Source organism: Oncorhynchus clarkii, chromosome 2 (genome assembly GCF_045791955.1).
Source record: "Oncorhynchus clarkii lewisi isolate Uvic-CL-2024 chromosome 2, UVic_Ocla_1.0, whole genome shotgun sequence".
Lineage (NCBI taxonomy): Eukaryota > Metazoa > Chordata > Actinopteri > Salmoniformes > Salmonidae > Oncorhynchus > Oncorhynchus clarkii.
The window spans coordinates 13,577,867-13,592,597 of NC_092148.1; the positions used below are offsets into that span (position 1 = coordinate 13,577,867).

The 14,731-nt window shown below is 39.6% G+C and overlaps 2 protein-coding genes across 3 annotated transcripts; both read right to left on the bottom strand.

The window, feature by feature from the left end:
- Nucleotides 1-1,463: 1,463 nt before the first annotated feature.
- Nucleotides 1,464-9,165, bottom strand: LOC139421956 (CD209 antigen-like protein E). Of its 2 annotated transcripts, XM_071173099.1 has the most exons (8): nucleotides 8,824-9,143; nucleotides 8,507-8,608; nucleotides 7,384-7,461; nucleotides 3,375-3,479; nucleotides 3,037-3,204; nucleotides 2,657-2,808; nucleotides 2,392-2,489; nucleotides 1,464-2,259 (listed from the first exon to the last, which is right to left on the bottom strand). In XM_071173099.1, the coding sequence occupies exons 1-8, from the start codon at nucleotides 8,900-8,902 to the stop codon at nucleotides 2,133-2,135; spliced, it is 909 nt and encodes a 302-aa protein (XP_071029200.1). In that variant the 5' UTR covers nucleotides 8,903-9,143; the 3' UTR covers nucleotides 1,464-2,132. The 2 variants fall into 2 exon arrangements, with proteins under 2 accessions (XP_071029200.1, XP_071029208.1); XM_071173107.1 differs by lacking the exon at nucleotides 7,384-7,461 and having other exon boundaries at nucleotides 8,824-9,165.
- A 284-nt stretch (nucleotides 9,166-9,449) lies between these two features.
- Nucleotides 9,450-13,903, bottom strand: LOC139421971 (gamma-aminobutyric acid receptor-associated protein-like 1). Its single transcript, XM_071173117.1, has 5 exons — nucleotides 13,679-13,903; nucleotides 10,967-11,056; nucleotides 10,550-10,628; nucleotides 10,195-10,313; nucleotides 9,450-9,922 (listed from the first exon to the last, which is right to left on the bottom strand). The coding sequence occupies exons 2-5, from the start codon at nucleotides 11,054-11,056 to the stop codon at nucleotides 9,857-9,859; spliced, it is 354 nt and encodes a 117-aa protein (XP_071029218.1). The 5' UTR covers nucleotides 13,679-13,903; the 3' UTR covers nucleotides 9,450-9,856.
- Between the last annotated feature and the right edge of the window lie 828 nt (nucleotides 13,904-14,731).

Sequence of the window (14,731 nt, forward strand, 5' to 3'; positions counted from 1 at the left end):
CCATATCTATTATCTCATAGTGTTGATGTCTTCACTACTATTCTACAATGTAGAAAATTGTCAAAATCAAGAAAAACCCTTGAATGAGTAGATGTGTCCAAACTTTTGACTGGTACTATATACAGTTGAAGTCGGAAGTTTACATACAGTAGACTTAGGTTGGAGTCATTAAAACTCATTTTTCAACCACTCCACACATTTCTTGTTAACAAACTATAGTTTTGGCAAGTCGGTTAGGACATCTACTTTGTGCATGACATAAAATAATTTTCCAACAATTGTTTACAGACAGATTATTTCACTTATAATTCACTGTATCACAATTCCAGTGGGTCAGAAGTTTACACACACTAAGTTGACTGTGACTTTAAACAGCTTGGAAAATTCCATAAAATGATGTCATGGCTTTAGAAGCTTCTGATAGGCTAATTGACATCATTTGAGTCAACTGAAGGTGTACCTGTGGATGTCTTTCAAGGCATACCTTCAAACTCAGTGCCTCTTTGCTTGACATCACGGGCAATCAAAAGAAATCAGCCAAGACCTGGTTCATCCTTGGGAGCAATTTCCAAACGCCTGAAGGTATCACGTTCATCTGTACAAACAATAGTCCGCAAGTATAAACACCATGGGACCACGCTGCCGGCATACCGCTCAGGAAGGAGACGTGTTCTATCTCCTAGAGATGAACGTACTTTGGTGCGAAAAGTGCAAATCAATCCCAGAAGAACAGCAAAGGACCTGGTGAAGATGCTGGAGGAAACAGGTACAAAAGTATCTATATCCACAGTAAAACGAGTAGTATCACGAGTAGTATTGAAGTATCATCTCAAGACATCAGTCAGAAAGTTAAAGCTTGGTCACAAATGGGTCTTCCAAATGGACAATGACACCAAGCATACTTCCAAAGTTGTGGCAAAATGGCTTAAGGACAACAAAGTCAAGGTATTGGAGTGGCCATCACAATGCACTGACCTCAATCCCATAGAAAATTTGTGGGCAGAACTGAAAAAGCGTGTGCGAGCAAGGAGGCCTACAAACGTTTGACCTAAGTTAAACAATTTAAAGGCAATGCTACCAAATACTCATTGAATGTATGTAAACTTCTGACCCACTGGGAATGTGATTAAATAAATTAATGCTGAAATAAATCTCTCTCTACTATTTCACATTCATAAAATAAAGTGGCGATCCTAACTGACCTAAAACAGGGAATTTTTACTCAGATTAAATGTCAGGAATTGTGAAAAACTGAGTTTAAATGTATTTAGCTAAGGTGTATGTAAACTTCTGACTTCAACTGTATATGCAGTATTACATGTCAAAAACGAAATATTTGTACATGGGTATGACTGGGTTGAAATGTAGACTAGATCCATTTTCAATTTTCTTGGACCATGTACTTTATCATTCCAAGTAAAGCACATGAACACTTTTTATGAAAGATTTGATGAGACAGTGTGATAATGGATTCTTTATTACATGGACAAATTATATTCAACTTTTGTTTCTTTCAGGATTGTGAATCAATACTTAAAACAAAATGATTGGTTAATGCACATAATCATGTAGGTCATTATCACATTCAAAGGCATTAAGAAAACATATAGAAAACATCTCAGCAAACAAGCAAATAAGTGCAATATACAGTGTTAATCTTTAACATTAGTGCAGATTCTAACTGAAACTGTAAGGCCGACTTGATTGTTCTTCACAAGGCATAACTAACTGTAATGTGATTATATTTACCATCATTGGTTATACCTGGATGTCTAATGAATTATAACATAGACTTAGGTCATAAAGTGTATAATCAAGGTTTAAAAGGCTGTTGATAGAGATGTGTAATCATGGGATAAAAGGCTATGGAATAGGACTGAATGATAGCTGGAAGACTAAAGAGAATCCGTATTGACAGGTTTCTTAGTTGGAATATGGCAGTGGCCACCAACCCTGCTGACCTACAACACTGTGTTGTAGGTGTACAACACTTAAATGATTCAGCTAATCAAGGTGATTCGTTGACTAGCTAAATCATGTGTCTTACTGCTGGGCTGGAACAAAAGCCTGTACTTCGTATAGCTCTCCAGGACCAGGGTTGGTGACTGCTGGCAGATGGTGAAGTCTGGCCTTTAGCGCCCCCTCTGGCAGATGTAGAAGCTGTACTGGTCACATGATGTGGAGCTCCAGCTTCTCTCAGGAGGATCCCTTCCGGTCAGTAACCCACAATCCCCTTGTCTGTTGGATCCTGACCAGTAACTACCAATGAGAGGAAAGGGAACAACAGCTCAGTACTGTCCATACTAAAACATTACACTTATTTTCATTTCTGGATAACAAAGTCTGTTTGCCATCTTGAAGGCCAATAAACATCATCATCGGTTGTGTCACCTCTGTCCCAGTGCAGTGTTGTTGACCCAAACCCAGTTCCTGGTTCTCTGTCTCAGGCCGATCCAGTACATCAGGTTTCCCTTCTTCGTTAGAAAGGTCTGGGAGAATGCAGTTTTTATTGGACTATTAGTAACCTTCATCAATCCAACTGTTAAGTATGATTGTCATACAATGATGATAGCAACGCAACAGTGATTGTATGGTCACTGTTATACAAAGAAGAGAAACAAGAGGTAGAGAGGAGTAACAATTGTAGTAGAACCACCTGTACTGTTTTGTTTGTTATGACAGCCAGATCTGCCCCTCTCTTTTTACACTCGTCCCTGCTCTCGTCCCAGTTCATTCTGTCTCTGGAGAGGAAGTAGCAGGAGCTCTCAAAGTGCAGCCAGCCTTCATCACACATGTGGCAGGCAGGGACTGGAGGAAAGGAGGGAAATTACTATTCAAGTACAACATGTAGTTCAATTAATACATGTAGGTTCAATTATTATTATTAGCATTATTATTAGCATGGTATGAAGTCAAAGAGAAAACATTGTAGTGGTACAATACATCTCAAAGCATTAGATCGATACATTGACAATATGTAGAGCGATATAGTTGAATAGGTTACATTAGACTAACACACTACAGTAGTGGACTCACCCTGGCTCTGTTGTTGGAAGTATTGTGCTTGGCATGTCTGCAGGCTGCACACCTCAGTGGACTGGAACCTCTCCTCTTTAGCGTCAATCCCTTTTTCAGTCACACTCCCCTTCTCTTTAGCCTCAATCCCTTTTTCAGTTCCATGACAGACCTGAGGCTGGGATGGAACTAGAGAATAATGAAGAAAAAAAGAGAATGGAATCCTATTACACGTGTGTTTAGTTCTTTCTTGCATAGAAGGCTATCTAAACCAACATGCTAGATATTCTATCAAATTAAAAATGAGTCTTGCTTGTTTCTAAATCACTATTCTAGAATAGAATGTCTATGATACTCACATTTGACACAGAGGATGATGATGATGATCAGTAGAACCAGACAGATGACAGACAGTAGTAAACACACTGCGCGGTACAGACCAACGTTCCCCAGGACCTGCAGGTCTAAACAAGGAAAGAATAGTCTTAAGGAACATCCACACCAAAGACAATAACTATAACGATAACAATAACATTATACACTGAGTGTACAAAACATTAGGAACACCTTCCTAATATTGATTTGGACCCCCCTTTTCCCCTTAGAACAGCCTGAATTCATCGAGACGTGGACTCTACTAGGTGTTGAAAGCGTTCCACTGCGATGCAAAGCTTCCCACAGTTGTGTCAAGTTGGCTGGATGTCCTTTGGGTGCTGGACCATTCATGATACACTCAGGAAACGGTTGAGTGTGAAAAACCCAGCAGCATTGCAGTTGTTGACACACTCAAACTGGGGCGCCTGGCGACTACTACCATCCCCCGTTGAAAGGCACTTAAATATTTTGTCTTGCCCATTCACCCTCTGAAAGGCACACATACACAATTCATATCTCAATTGTCTCAAGGCTTTAAAGCAGACAGCCGTTTTTCACTGTTTCGCTGTGGTTTTAGTCATCAATCTAGCAAGAGGTCAATATTTTATTAATGTAGTAATGTTTCCCCCCCTAGAAAGCTATGACCTTTGGCTTTCACCTGGAATTGTTTATTTATGTCTGAGAAAATAACACTTCAACCCATATGATCTAATACACCATACAAGTATAATACAAATATGATTTATTCATTTTTTTGTGAATGAATAAGCCTTTTAATACTTCATAAAATTTCCATATATAGTTATAATCGGATGTAGGAATATCTACCCGTAATATTTCACCTTCTTTATTATATTAATGATAGTCAAAATCTGTTAAAATGTGTGAACGTCTAAATCAACATTTGGGCCATATAAACAGCTTGCATCCCTCCTATAGACAAGGGGAGAAGGGCCATGTAAAGGGCTCAATTTTGTCATTCTGAACACATGCAATGTATCTATCTGCCTCTGACATAAAATGTTTGATGTCCTCACAAACTTGTGAGTGTGTAGGTCGCAATCTTTATCGTAGAGCTATGAAAGTTATATATTTAGATCTGCCTGCTCGAGACAAATTCAGTAATTGCTTTGCCATGTCTGTGCCATGAAGCAGTCAAGACGGATAAATGTTTTTCTAAGGACCGCCCCTTTGACCTAACGTTGCAGTGAAGTGATATAAATGGATGTAATGATGCAGCCAACCACCAGAGGGAAGCAAATACAAGTTTATTCGACAAAGGATGTTGACGTGGTCCTAGGAAACTATGGATGGCTGTCTTCTGGTAAACATTCATATTTTTAAAGTAATTCTAGTGCCTGATTTGGAAAGAGCAGGTGTTCCTAATGTTGTGTACACTGTATATAAAAATGAATATATCATTTCAATAACCTCTAAAAAGCCTTGCATTTGAATGCCTGTTTCATTCTGAAATAATAATAATCTAGCCTAGGCCGGATTAGGCAACCATTTTGATCAGTAATGGGTCTTTTCTTGACAGTTCACAAGGTTCCGAACGGCACATTAACAGGACAGTGAGAGTGTGTATTTTGTCAGGATGTATTGCTATTAACATATACAGTACCAGTCAAAGGGCTGGACACAACTATTTATTCAAGGGTTTTTCTGTATTTTGTACTATTTTCTACATTGTAGAATAATAGTGAAGACATCAAAACTATGAAATAACACATATGGAATCGTGTAGTAAACAAAAAAGTGTTAAAAAAAGCCACCCTTTGCCTTGATGACAGCTTTGCACACTCTTGGCATTCTCTCAACCAGCTTCATGAGGAATGCTTTTCCAACAGTCTTGAAGGAGTTCCCACATATGCGGAGCACTTGTTGGCTGTTGTTCCTTCACTCTGCGGTCCAACTAATCCCAAATCATCTCAATTGGGTTGAGGCCGGGTGATTGTGGAGATCAGGTCATCTGATGAGGCACTCCATTACTCTCTTTGGTCAAATTGCCCTTACACAGCCTGGAGGTGTGTTTTGGGTCATTGTCCTGTTGAAAAATAAATGATAGTCCCACTAAGCTCAAATCAGATGGGATGGCATATTGCTGAAGAATGCTGTGGTGGCCATGCTGGTTAAGTGTGCCTTGAATTATAAATAAATCACAGACAGTGTCACCAGCAACGCACCCCCACACCATAAGACATCCTCCTCCATTCTTCACATGCGGAGATCATCAGTTCAGCTACTCTGCGTCTCACAAAGACACGGCGGTTGGAACCAAAAATCTCAAATTTGGACTCATTAGACCAAAAGACAGATTTCCACCGGTCTAATGTCCATTGCTCGTGTTTCTTGGCCCAAGCAAGTCTCTTCTTCTAATTGGTGTCCTTTAGTAGTGGTTTCTTTGCAGCAATTTGACCATGAAGGCCTGATTCATGCAGTCTCCTCTGAACAGTTGATGTTGAGATGTGTCTGTTGAACTCTGTGAAGCATTTATTTGGGCTGCAATCTGAGGTGCAATTAACTCTAATGAACTTATCCTCTGCAGCAGAGGTAACTCTAGTCTTCCTTTCCTGTGGCGGTCCTCATGAGAGCCAACTCCCAACTCCATAGGGCTTGCGACAGAACTTAATGGAACTTTCAAAGTTCTTGAAGTAATGATGGGCTGTTATTTTTCTTAGCTTATTTGAGCTGTTCTTGCCATAATATAGACTTGTTTTTTTACCAAATAGGGCTTTCTTCTGTATACAAGCCTTACCTTTTAACAACACAACTGATTGGTTCAAACGCATTCAGAAGGAAAGAAATTCCACAAATTAACTTTTAACAAGGCACACCTGTTAATTGAAATACATTCCAGGTGACTACCTCATGAAGCTGGTTGAGAGAATGCCAAGCGTGTGCAAAGCTGTCATCAAGGGAAAGGGTGGCTACTTTGAAAAATCTCAAATATATTTTGATTTTTTTTAACCTTTTTTTGGTTACTAAATGATTCCATGTGTTATTTCATAGTTGATGTCTTCACTATTATTCTACAATGTAGAAAATAGTAAAAATAAAGAAAATCCCTTGAATGAGTAGGTGTGTCCAAACTTTTGACTGGTACTGTACCATCGGAAAATATGGCCTTATGCGGATATGGCTGTTTGTCATGTATCATCATTCTCCCAAGTCGTTCTATATCAGCTGTGGTGAAAAAAAAGTACTCAATTAACATACTTGAGTAAAAATAAAGATACCTTAATAGAAAATGACTAAACTAAAAGTGAAAGTCACCCAGTAAAATACTACTTGAGTAAAAGTCTAAAAGTATTTGGTTTTAAATATACTTTAGCATCAAAAGTATATGGAATTGCTCAAATATACTTAAGTATAAAAAGTAAAAGTATTAATAATGTCTTATTGCTTATATTATGCAAATCAGACGGCACCATTTTTATGACATTTTTTTTTAAATGTACGGATAGCCAGAGGCACACCAACACTCAGCCATTAATTTACAAATGAAGCATTTGTGTTTAGGTAGTCCGCCAGATCAGAGGCAGTAGGGATGACCAGGGATGTTCCCTTGATAAATGCATGAATTTGACAATTTTCCTGTCAAAATGTAACGAGTACTTTTGGGTGTCAGAGAAAATGTATAAAGTAAAAAAAGTAAATTATTTTATTTAGGCAAGTTTACTGTGCCCTCCTCTCGGAGCAGCCTCACGCAGCTAGAACCAAGAGCGCGTTTTTGATTGGTTGTTAGGTCATGGGTAAACATCGCTCTGAAAGTGACCCCAAACGATTAGATCGATCTCGTTATCCACTAATTTTGTAGTTATAGGTGTAATGTGAACGCTCCTGTTCACTTGAACTAGAACGATTTCAATTGTTTGATGTTATAGTTCGTTATAGGTATCGTTCTTGGACGGCCCTGGCTTTGTTAAATGGCCGGCACCATCAGACATTTTATAAGCAATCACTACGAGCAACAATTGAAATCCTGCTTACCTTTATCTTGCTGTTCCTTCACTTCAACCGATAACTTTGTGTTTGCCTCGTCTGGTAATTTGGCTGTCCCTCCACTTCCTCCAATACGGCAAAATTGTATATACATTACTGTCGTTCCTGACCCACAGACTGCGACTGTAAAGTACTGTGAATGCTAAATGGCATGCACTGTGGTTTAAAAAAAAAATCCCTCTCAGTCTCTATAGCAACGTGCCCTTTTCAGATGTATAACTAATTCCTGTAATACAATACTCAGTCTGTCCCAAAATCATTTGGCTGCTGCTGCTACTTTCTGTCTCTCTATCTCTGCGTGTCTAGAGACAGCGTTCTGAATAACTGTCTGGAGAGATATCAAGTCCTTGGAGTGATGTCCATTCAGCCAGGCTGTGTTTTTCAACAATAGATTGGGTCTCTGCTTGGAGGTCTGCTATTATCATGTCTCAGCCTTGATTGTGAGACAGACAAACAGGTCCTTTCTCTCCAGATGGGTTTACTTTATGTTACAAGCTAGATAATATTATCCCCTAAAACTAGACATTTTCACCACATTATTTCATGTTTCCATGACAGAAATATAGAAATCCTGTTATAGGGACATTTTGGAACATTGACATTCTGTTTTTGTTATAACAACTTCACCTGACCTGTAACATGTGCTATATAAGGGTTGGCAATGAATGATCTCAAAAGTCTAGACATGCAGATGCAAACTGCAAGTTGCACACCACACACAACATTAATAGTAGGCTAGACGGAAATGTGTCGGTAATCAAAATTCGGAACTGGGAAAATTACTTTCACTGTCGCACTGACTATTTTTCTCTCTCTCTCACACACATAGACTGAATGAGTGTTTCTCTATTCCTCTTTTTCCTCTCTTGCGTAAAAGTAGAAATAATGTTTATTATTTTAATAAGACATTTTTAGACATCCATTTATTTAGGATTAGTTCAGACATATGTAATAATAATGTAATAATCGTATAATTATAATATTTGGGGTTTAGGCCGAGTGTCTGTAAATCACTTTGTGACATCTGCTTCTGTAAAAATGTATTAATAAAATATATTTAATTGATTCAATTTGATGAATAATATAATAACAGTGTTGTAGCCACTTGTACCTGGTCTGTCTTTGGCACAGGGCTGGCCACGTGAAGCTTCAGCATAAATGTCCTCCGATGGACTCTTCAGTTTGGAATAGACTGTAGATTCAGCTTCCTCGACTGATAGACATGCAGACACACAAATAGGTTATGTGGAAGCTTAGGACCAAATTAATCTTCTCAGAACACAACAAAAAATAGCCTAAGACGCTTTTTAAAAGGATTGAACCTAATACCGTAATAGAAATGAAAATATGCTGATGTATTCCGAGGAAAGTGGTGCAAATTTACCCCAGTAGCTGAAGTTTGGTGATGAAGATGTTCTCTTTCTTTACCTGAGGTCTCCAGAATTATCTGACTCTCGTCCACTTCCACGACTCTTTCCTTCTCTCGGGGGATTTCTTGCATCTCCATGATTCTCTCGTTTTCTGTCTGGGTCTAGAACTTTCTATTTCCCTGGAAAGCCTATAAGCCTGTTCAGCAAAAGCTTCAGAAAGTTACTTGTGTAGCAAGTCTCCCACACACAAACCAAATATTATCATCAATTATCATCAAATTATCTCCCTTAGTCTCTATAGCTAATGTCACTTGAATACAAAATAAACAATGTACTAAAGTTATCCCTCCTTTCAATTACAAGTTACACTTCCTCACTGATTTCTCTTTGGCTCACTCACTCTTTTTTATTAAGGACGTTTCGTCATTCCCACTCGCCATTACTGAATGTCAGCAATTGATTTGAATTGTGATTTCTGGGAAATGTGACAAAATGAGTCACACAGTATATCCAAATGAAACATCTTAGAACTTCTGCAAAAGACAAATGTCTTACATTCACAACTTTTATAAATAGAGGATGAGATGGGGACAGCTTGTGATATGACAATACACACTCGCACACAGTCTTGCTTGAATAAAACGTTTTTTTTTTTTTTTTAAATGACAAACTGCAGAACTAGCAAACCATGCATTTCGGATTTTATTTTCCACAAAAGTCCATGATATTAATTTACACAAAAAAAAAAATATTTGCCTTAAATACAGATGGCTGGCTGAGAAAGAAAAATAGAAATTAAAAGAGCTTTCCCCTTAACACTCTTCTTTTATTGAAATATCTTTTTCACTCCCCCTATTTCCAATTACCCCGTTATTTTTCAAATTTAGAATGCCTTACCATGGTTGAGAGCATACTGACACAGAATATGATCACCCCAAAAATACTGACAGAACCCACCAAACTCTCCTCCCCACCGCCATCTCCTCCCCACCGCCATCTCCTAAATACTTAAAGAATAATAGGGATGAAACATTACAAAGAGTTCTCTCCCATCTCCTGTCTCTCTCTCTCTTTCCTCCTTTTGTCCCGACTCAGGCACCGTAGACGCTCTCGTTACTGTAGGTCATGTATAGGAACAGGTCCTCTTCATGGTGCTCCTGTGAGGGACCGGGGAGGACAGGGACAGGGAGGGAAATAAGGATTTAAAATGGCAAAAGCAGAACTGCTGACAATAACTGAAGTATGTACACTGAATAAAACATGATACTTTAAATCTAATTGTTTATAACATACGCAAAACCCACGCAACACAATCTCAATGTAATTGAGTTGTGTCACTGACCGTGAGGAAATGCCTGGCATCTGGATCTCGCGTTAGGGGGTCATGGGGGTAGGATAAAAGGTTGTGTCAGTGTGCGTGTGTGTTTACCTCATAGACAGCAGAGAGAGGAGAACTGGATGGGGGAAGGGAGTTGTTTACGAAAAAGAAGAGAGCCTCCTCAGGTCTCATAGACACACGTTGTCGGATCAGGAAGCACAGTTGACCCACTGAGAGAGAAAAATAGAGAGATGGTCAGACAGGGACTTACAGAACAAAACTAAACACATTACCTAGACTTTCATTTCAAAAGAAGAGGAAGAGTGGCGCTATAGTGGAGAAAATAAGGAAGGGGGAGAGAAGGAAGAGAGGCACGGGGAGAGGGAAGAGGATAAGAACAAGGTCATGAGTTGGAAGAGAGGAAATAATTGTGAGAAAGACAGACATCTCATCTCGTCAGTTTCACCTGTGAGGTCAGAGGGCACAAGGTACTTCTTCTTGTCCAGGTCAGGAGCTCTCGACCTGGTAGCCCTCTCCACAATGATCTGGTTTAAGAGGGAACACAGTACTTGGTCAGTAATTACACACTGCACCGTCATGTCCCATTCAACTGGAGCCAAGAAACTTGGCATGCAAGGCTAACATCCATGTATTGAACCCTATCTGACCTTAATAACACCTTACTAGCTTCCTTTCCTTTAATCCTATGCCAGGATCACTTATCTGCTGATAAAAGGGATGGATAGGGTTTTTAGGCCTTGAAAATTAATTCACAATCATGAGTGTGATGTCCTTTCAGATCAGTGGCCAATGGTCATAAGAGAAATTAGTTAAGGAAAGGAAGCTATCCAACACTACTGGCATTTATTCTGTTCACACTCACTGGTATCTTGTCGGGATGCTTGGCTCGCACCCTCTCACCCTCTGCCCTCCTCACCTCCAGTGGTACAGAGCGCTGGTACTGACTGTCCATCTACAGAGACACACAGGGATGGGTCAACAGTGGTTAACATTTGATAATACATCATATATGGATGCACCGTTATCATTGCAACACCACTGTATACAGTGGGGCAAAAAAGTATTTAGTCAGCCACCATTTGTGCAAGTTCTCCCACTTAAAAAGACGAGAGAGGCCTGTAATTTTCACCATAGGTACACTTCAACTATGACAGACAAAATGAAAAAAAAAAAAATATACAGAAAATCACATTGTAGGATTTTTTATGAATTTATTTGCAAATTATGGTGGAAAATAAGTATTTGGTCACCTACAAACAAGCAAGATTTCTGGCTCTCACAGACCTGTAACTTCTTCTTTAAGAGGCTCCTCTGTCCTCCACTCGTTACCTGTATTAATGGCACCTGTTTGAACTTGTTATCAGTATAAAAGATACCTGTCCACAACCTCAAACAGTCACACTCCAAACTCCACTATGGCCAAGACCAAAGAGCTGTCAAAGGACACCAGAAACAAAATTGTAGACCTGTACCAGGCTGGGAAGACTGAATCTGCAATAGGTAAGCAGCTTGGTTTGAAGAAATCAACTGTGGGAGCAATTATTAGGAAATGGAAGACATACAAGACCACTGATAATCTCCCTCGATATGGGGCTCCACGCAAGATCTCACCCCGTGGGATCAAAATGATCACAAGAACAGTGAGCAAAAATCCCAGAACCACACGGGGGGACGTAGTGAATGACCTGCAGAGAACTGGGACCAAAGTAACAAAGCCTACCATCAGTAACACACTACGCCGCCAGGGACTCAAATCCTGCAGTGCCAGACGTGTCCCCCTGCTTAAGCCAGTACATGTCCAGGCCCGTCTGAAGTTTGCTAGAGAGCATTTGGATGATACAGAAGAAGATTGGGAGAATGTCATATGGTCAGATGAAACCAAAAATATAACTTTTTGGTAAAAACTCAACTCGTTGTGTTTGGAGGACAAAGAATGCTGAGTTGCATCCAAAGAACACCATACCTACTGTGAAGCATGGGGGTGGAAACATCATGCTTTGGGGCTGTTTTTCTGCAAAGGGACCAGGACGACTGATCCGTGTAAAGGAAAGAATGAATGGGGCCATGAATCGTGAGATTTTGAGTGAAAACCTCCTTCCATCAGCAAGGGCATTGAAGATGAAACGTGGCTGGGTCTTTCAGCATGACAATGATCCCAAACACACCGCCCGGGCAACGAAGGAGTGGCTTTGTAAGAAGCATTTCAAGGTCCTGGAGTGGCCTAGCCAGTCTCCAGATCTCAACCCCATAGAAAATCTTTGGAGGGAGTTGAAAGTCCGTGTTGCCCAGCAACAGCCCCAAAACATCACCGCTCTAGAGGAGATCTGCATGGAGGAATGGGCCAAAATACCAGCAACAGTGTGTGAAAACCTTGTGAAGACTTACAGAAAACGTTTGACCTCTGTCATTGCCAACAGAGGGTATATAACAAAGTATTGAGATAAACTTTTGTTATTGACCAAATACTTATTTTCCACCATAATTTGCAAATAAATTCATAAAAAATCCTACAATGTGATTTTCTGGATTTTTTTTCCTCTAATTTTGTCTGTCATAGTTGAAGTGTACCTATGATGAAAATTACAGGCCTCTCTCATCTTTTTAAGTGGGAGAACTTGCACAATTGGTGGCTGACTAAATACTTTTTTGCCCCACTGTATGTATACTGCTGTTAATTGTAGTTGTGCAAATAATAATGCAGGATAAAATATGTTAAGTGATACTCTTCAAACAATATCTATTCTTAAGTGTATAGTTAATTTAAAAGTAAAATATAGCCTAACTAGTTGACTATGTGTGAAGCCTGGAGCCACTTATCAGCTGTACCTTGATATCAAGGTACCAAGACCATGATGACATAATGGATCAGGTACACAAAAACAAACTTGTCAAGGAGAGTCAGATATGCTACTGTATGCTGTCTTGACAACTCAATCATTTGAAATCATGTATTGTATGTGGAGGGGCCAACAATGTTTAAACGTTTATTAATTTTTAATTTAAACTATATAAATGTGATATGCATATATAGTCTTATATTTGCACTTGTTGGTCAACTAAATATTGAGATTAGATATGAAAATGTACAACATAGCCTACATTGCGTGAACACACTGTCTTGCTTTCTAGTGGATACATTAATTAGCTACACAGCTTATTTACAAACATCGTGTGATAGCCATGGTAACGTTAGCTAAAATGTATTATCATAATAGCTACAGGTTGAATTCTGTATAGCCCTGTTTATATCACAGCCACCTACAGTAGCCTACTGTTGTGGTTTTTCAGACAATGGCAAGGTAGCCACGTCATTATTTACAGTTTTGGGCTTGGTCAGCTGAGTAGGCGAAGGTTAACGTCAGCTGCCTCCAGTAGCTAGTTTACGTTGCAAGCGGATGTTATGGCGAATCCTTATAGCTGAATGAAAAACGTATTCACATGACATCCAAAAGAAAGCCAATACCAGCCAACAAATCGATCAAAGCCAATGAGCTATTTCTGATATTGTGCGAGATTGAGGAATATGCTGCACGATCTCGAAGCGAAGACAATGAATAAACAGCCAGACACTCACCTTCTTTGGAAAAACGTAATAAAAACAAATACAAGTGAAAATTCCACACCGATCTTTCCCACCGACTCTTCACGTAACCAACGCTATCATATAATGAGCACGACGAACAGTTATTTTGGATGAAATTATTTAAACGAAATATATTCTTAAATAGCCGACTGTTCTAACCAGCTAGCTACTTCTTGCCCCAGAAACAACAACAAATACCGTCACGCCCAATTTGAGTTATTTAGACCAATGAACGTCCTTTGCGCTGACGGACAAAGTTTTTAACCACTGGGGCAGAGTTGGGGGGCGGCGTTTAAGTTTGTTTACAATGCTCCCATTGGAGTAATGGTGCTGTTTCCCGCCCCCCAACTCGGTTTTTGCTTGAATTACGTTTTAATCAACCAATTAAATTGTTGGAAAACTGGGCCAGGAGCTGTTTCCTCTACGTGCCAGACGTTGCATACGTGCCAGACGTTACATACCATTTGTCCTGTAAAAAGTACGCTTTAAGTCAGGGCTGTAAACATAGTTGTGTTCAGTCTAAGTCCTTTGACCAGGGTCTGCTATTGATTTTAGGCCTAAAGTCTATGGTGTAGCCAAGTTCTCCTGCTGTTCACTATTTGCTATCAAAAACAAAAGTCAAAAAAATGAAAAAGTATTTCACATAGGCCATTTATTCCCAAAGCATACTTCTCAGTCTCCTCGACACAGACAGAACAGCTTATTTTGATGATTGCACCTATTTTGCCATAAAATGCTATTGTGTAGGCTACATGCACAGTCCTGGAAATGTATTGCACTTACAGCCCTTTCAACATTCTTAACAATGTGCATACATACTCTCTCTTTATCTCATAGTCTTCTGCATCTCAAAATGGGATTAAGTATCCTCGCCTGGCTACTCAAACTCCTTGTTCCAGTCAAACGCTACGCCATGCCCGCAGACATTAGTTTCTTCTACGGATCTGGATCTTAATACCTCCCTGACGATTTCTAGAAAGCAAACACATTCTGACCGTTCTGTATGGTCCCAGAAACCGATGGGTTGGGCCAGATCCAGAGCAC

What these genes read in the sequence shown, in the direction of transcription:
- LOC139421956 (XM_071173099.1), bottom strand. Translation starts at nt 8,902, where the DNA reads ATGGAGATGCAAGAAATCCCCCGAGAGAAGGAAAGAGTCGTGGAAGTG. An exon ending in GATAATTCTGGAGACCTCAG is followed by an intron (nt 8,609 to 8,823) that starts GTAAAGAAAGAG and finishes CATGTCTATCAG; the next exon opens with TCGAGGAAGCTGAATCTACA. An exon ending in GAAGGAACAGCAAGATAAAG is followed by an intron (nt 3,480 to 7,383) that starts GTAAGCAGGATT and finishes TTCCTTGTTTAG; the next exon opens with ACCTGCAGGTCCTGGGGAAC.
- LOC139421971 (XM_071173117.1), bottom strand. Translation starts at nt 11,056, where the DNA reads ATGGACAGTCAGTACCAGCGCTCTGTACCACTGGAGGTGAGGAGGGCA. An exon ending in TGTGCCCTCTGACCTCACAG is followed by an intron (nt 10,314 to 10,549) that starts GTGAAACTGACG and finishes TTTCTCTCTCAG; the next exon opens with TGGGTCAACTGTGCTTCCTG. An exon ending in CTCTCTCTGCTGTCTATGAG is followed by an intron (nt 9,923 to 10,194) that starts GTAAACACACAC and finishes GGTCCCTCACAG; the next exon opens with GAGCACCATGAAGAGGACCT.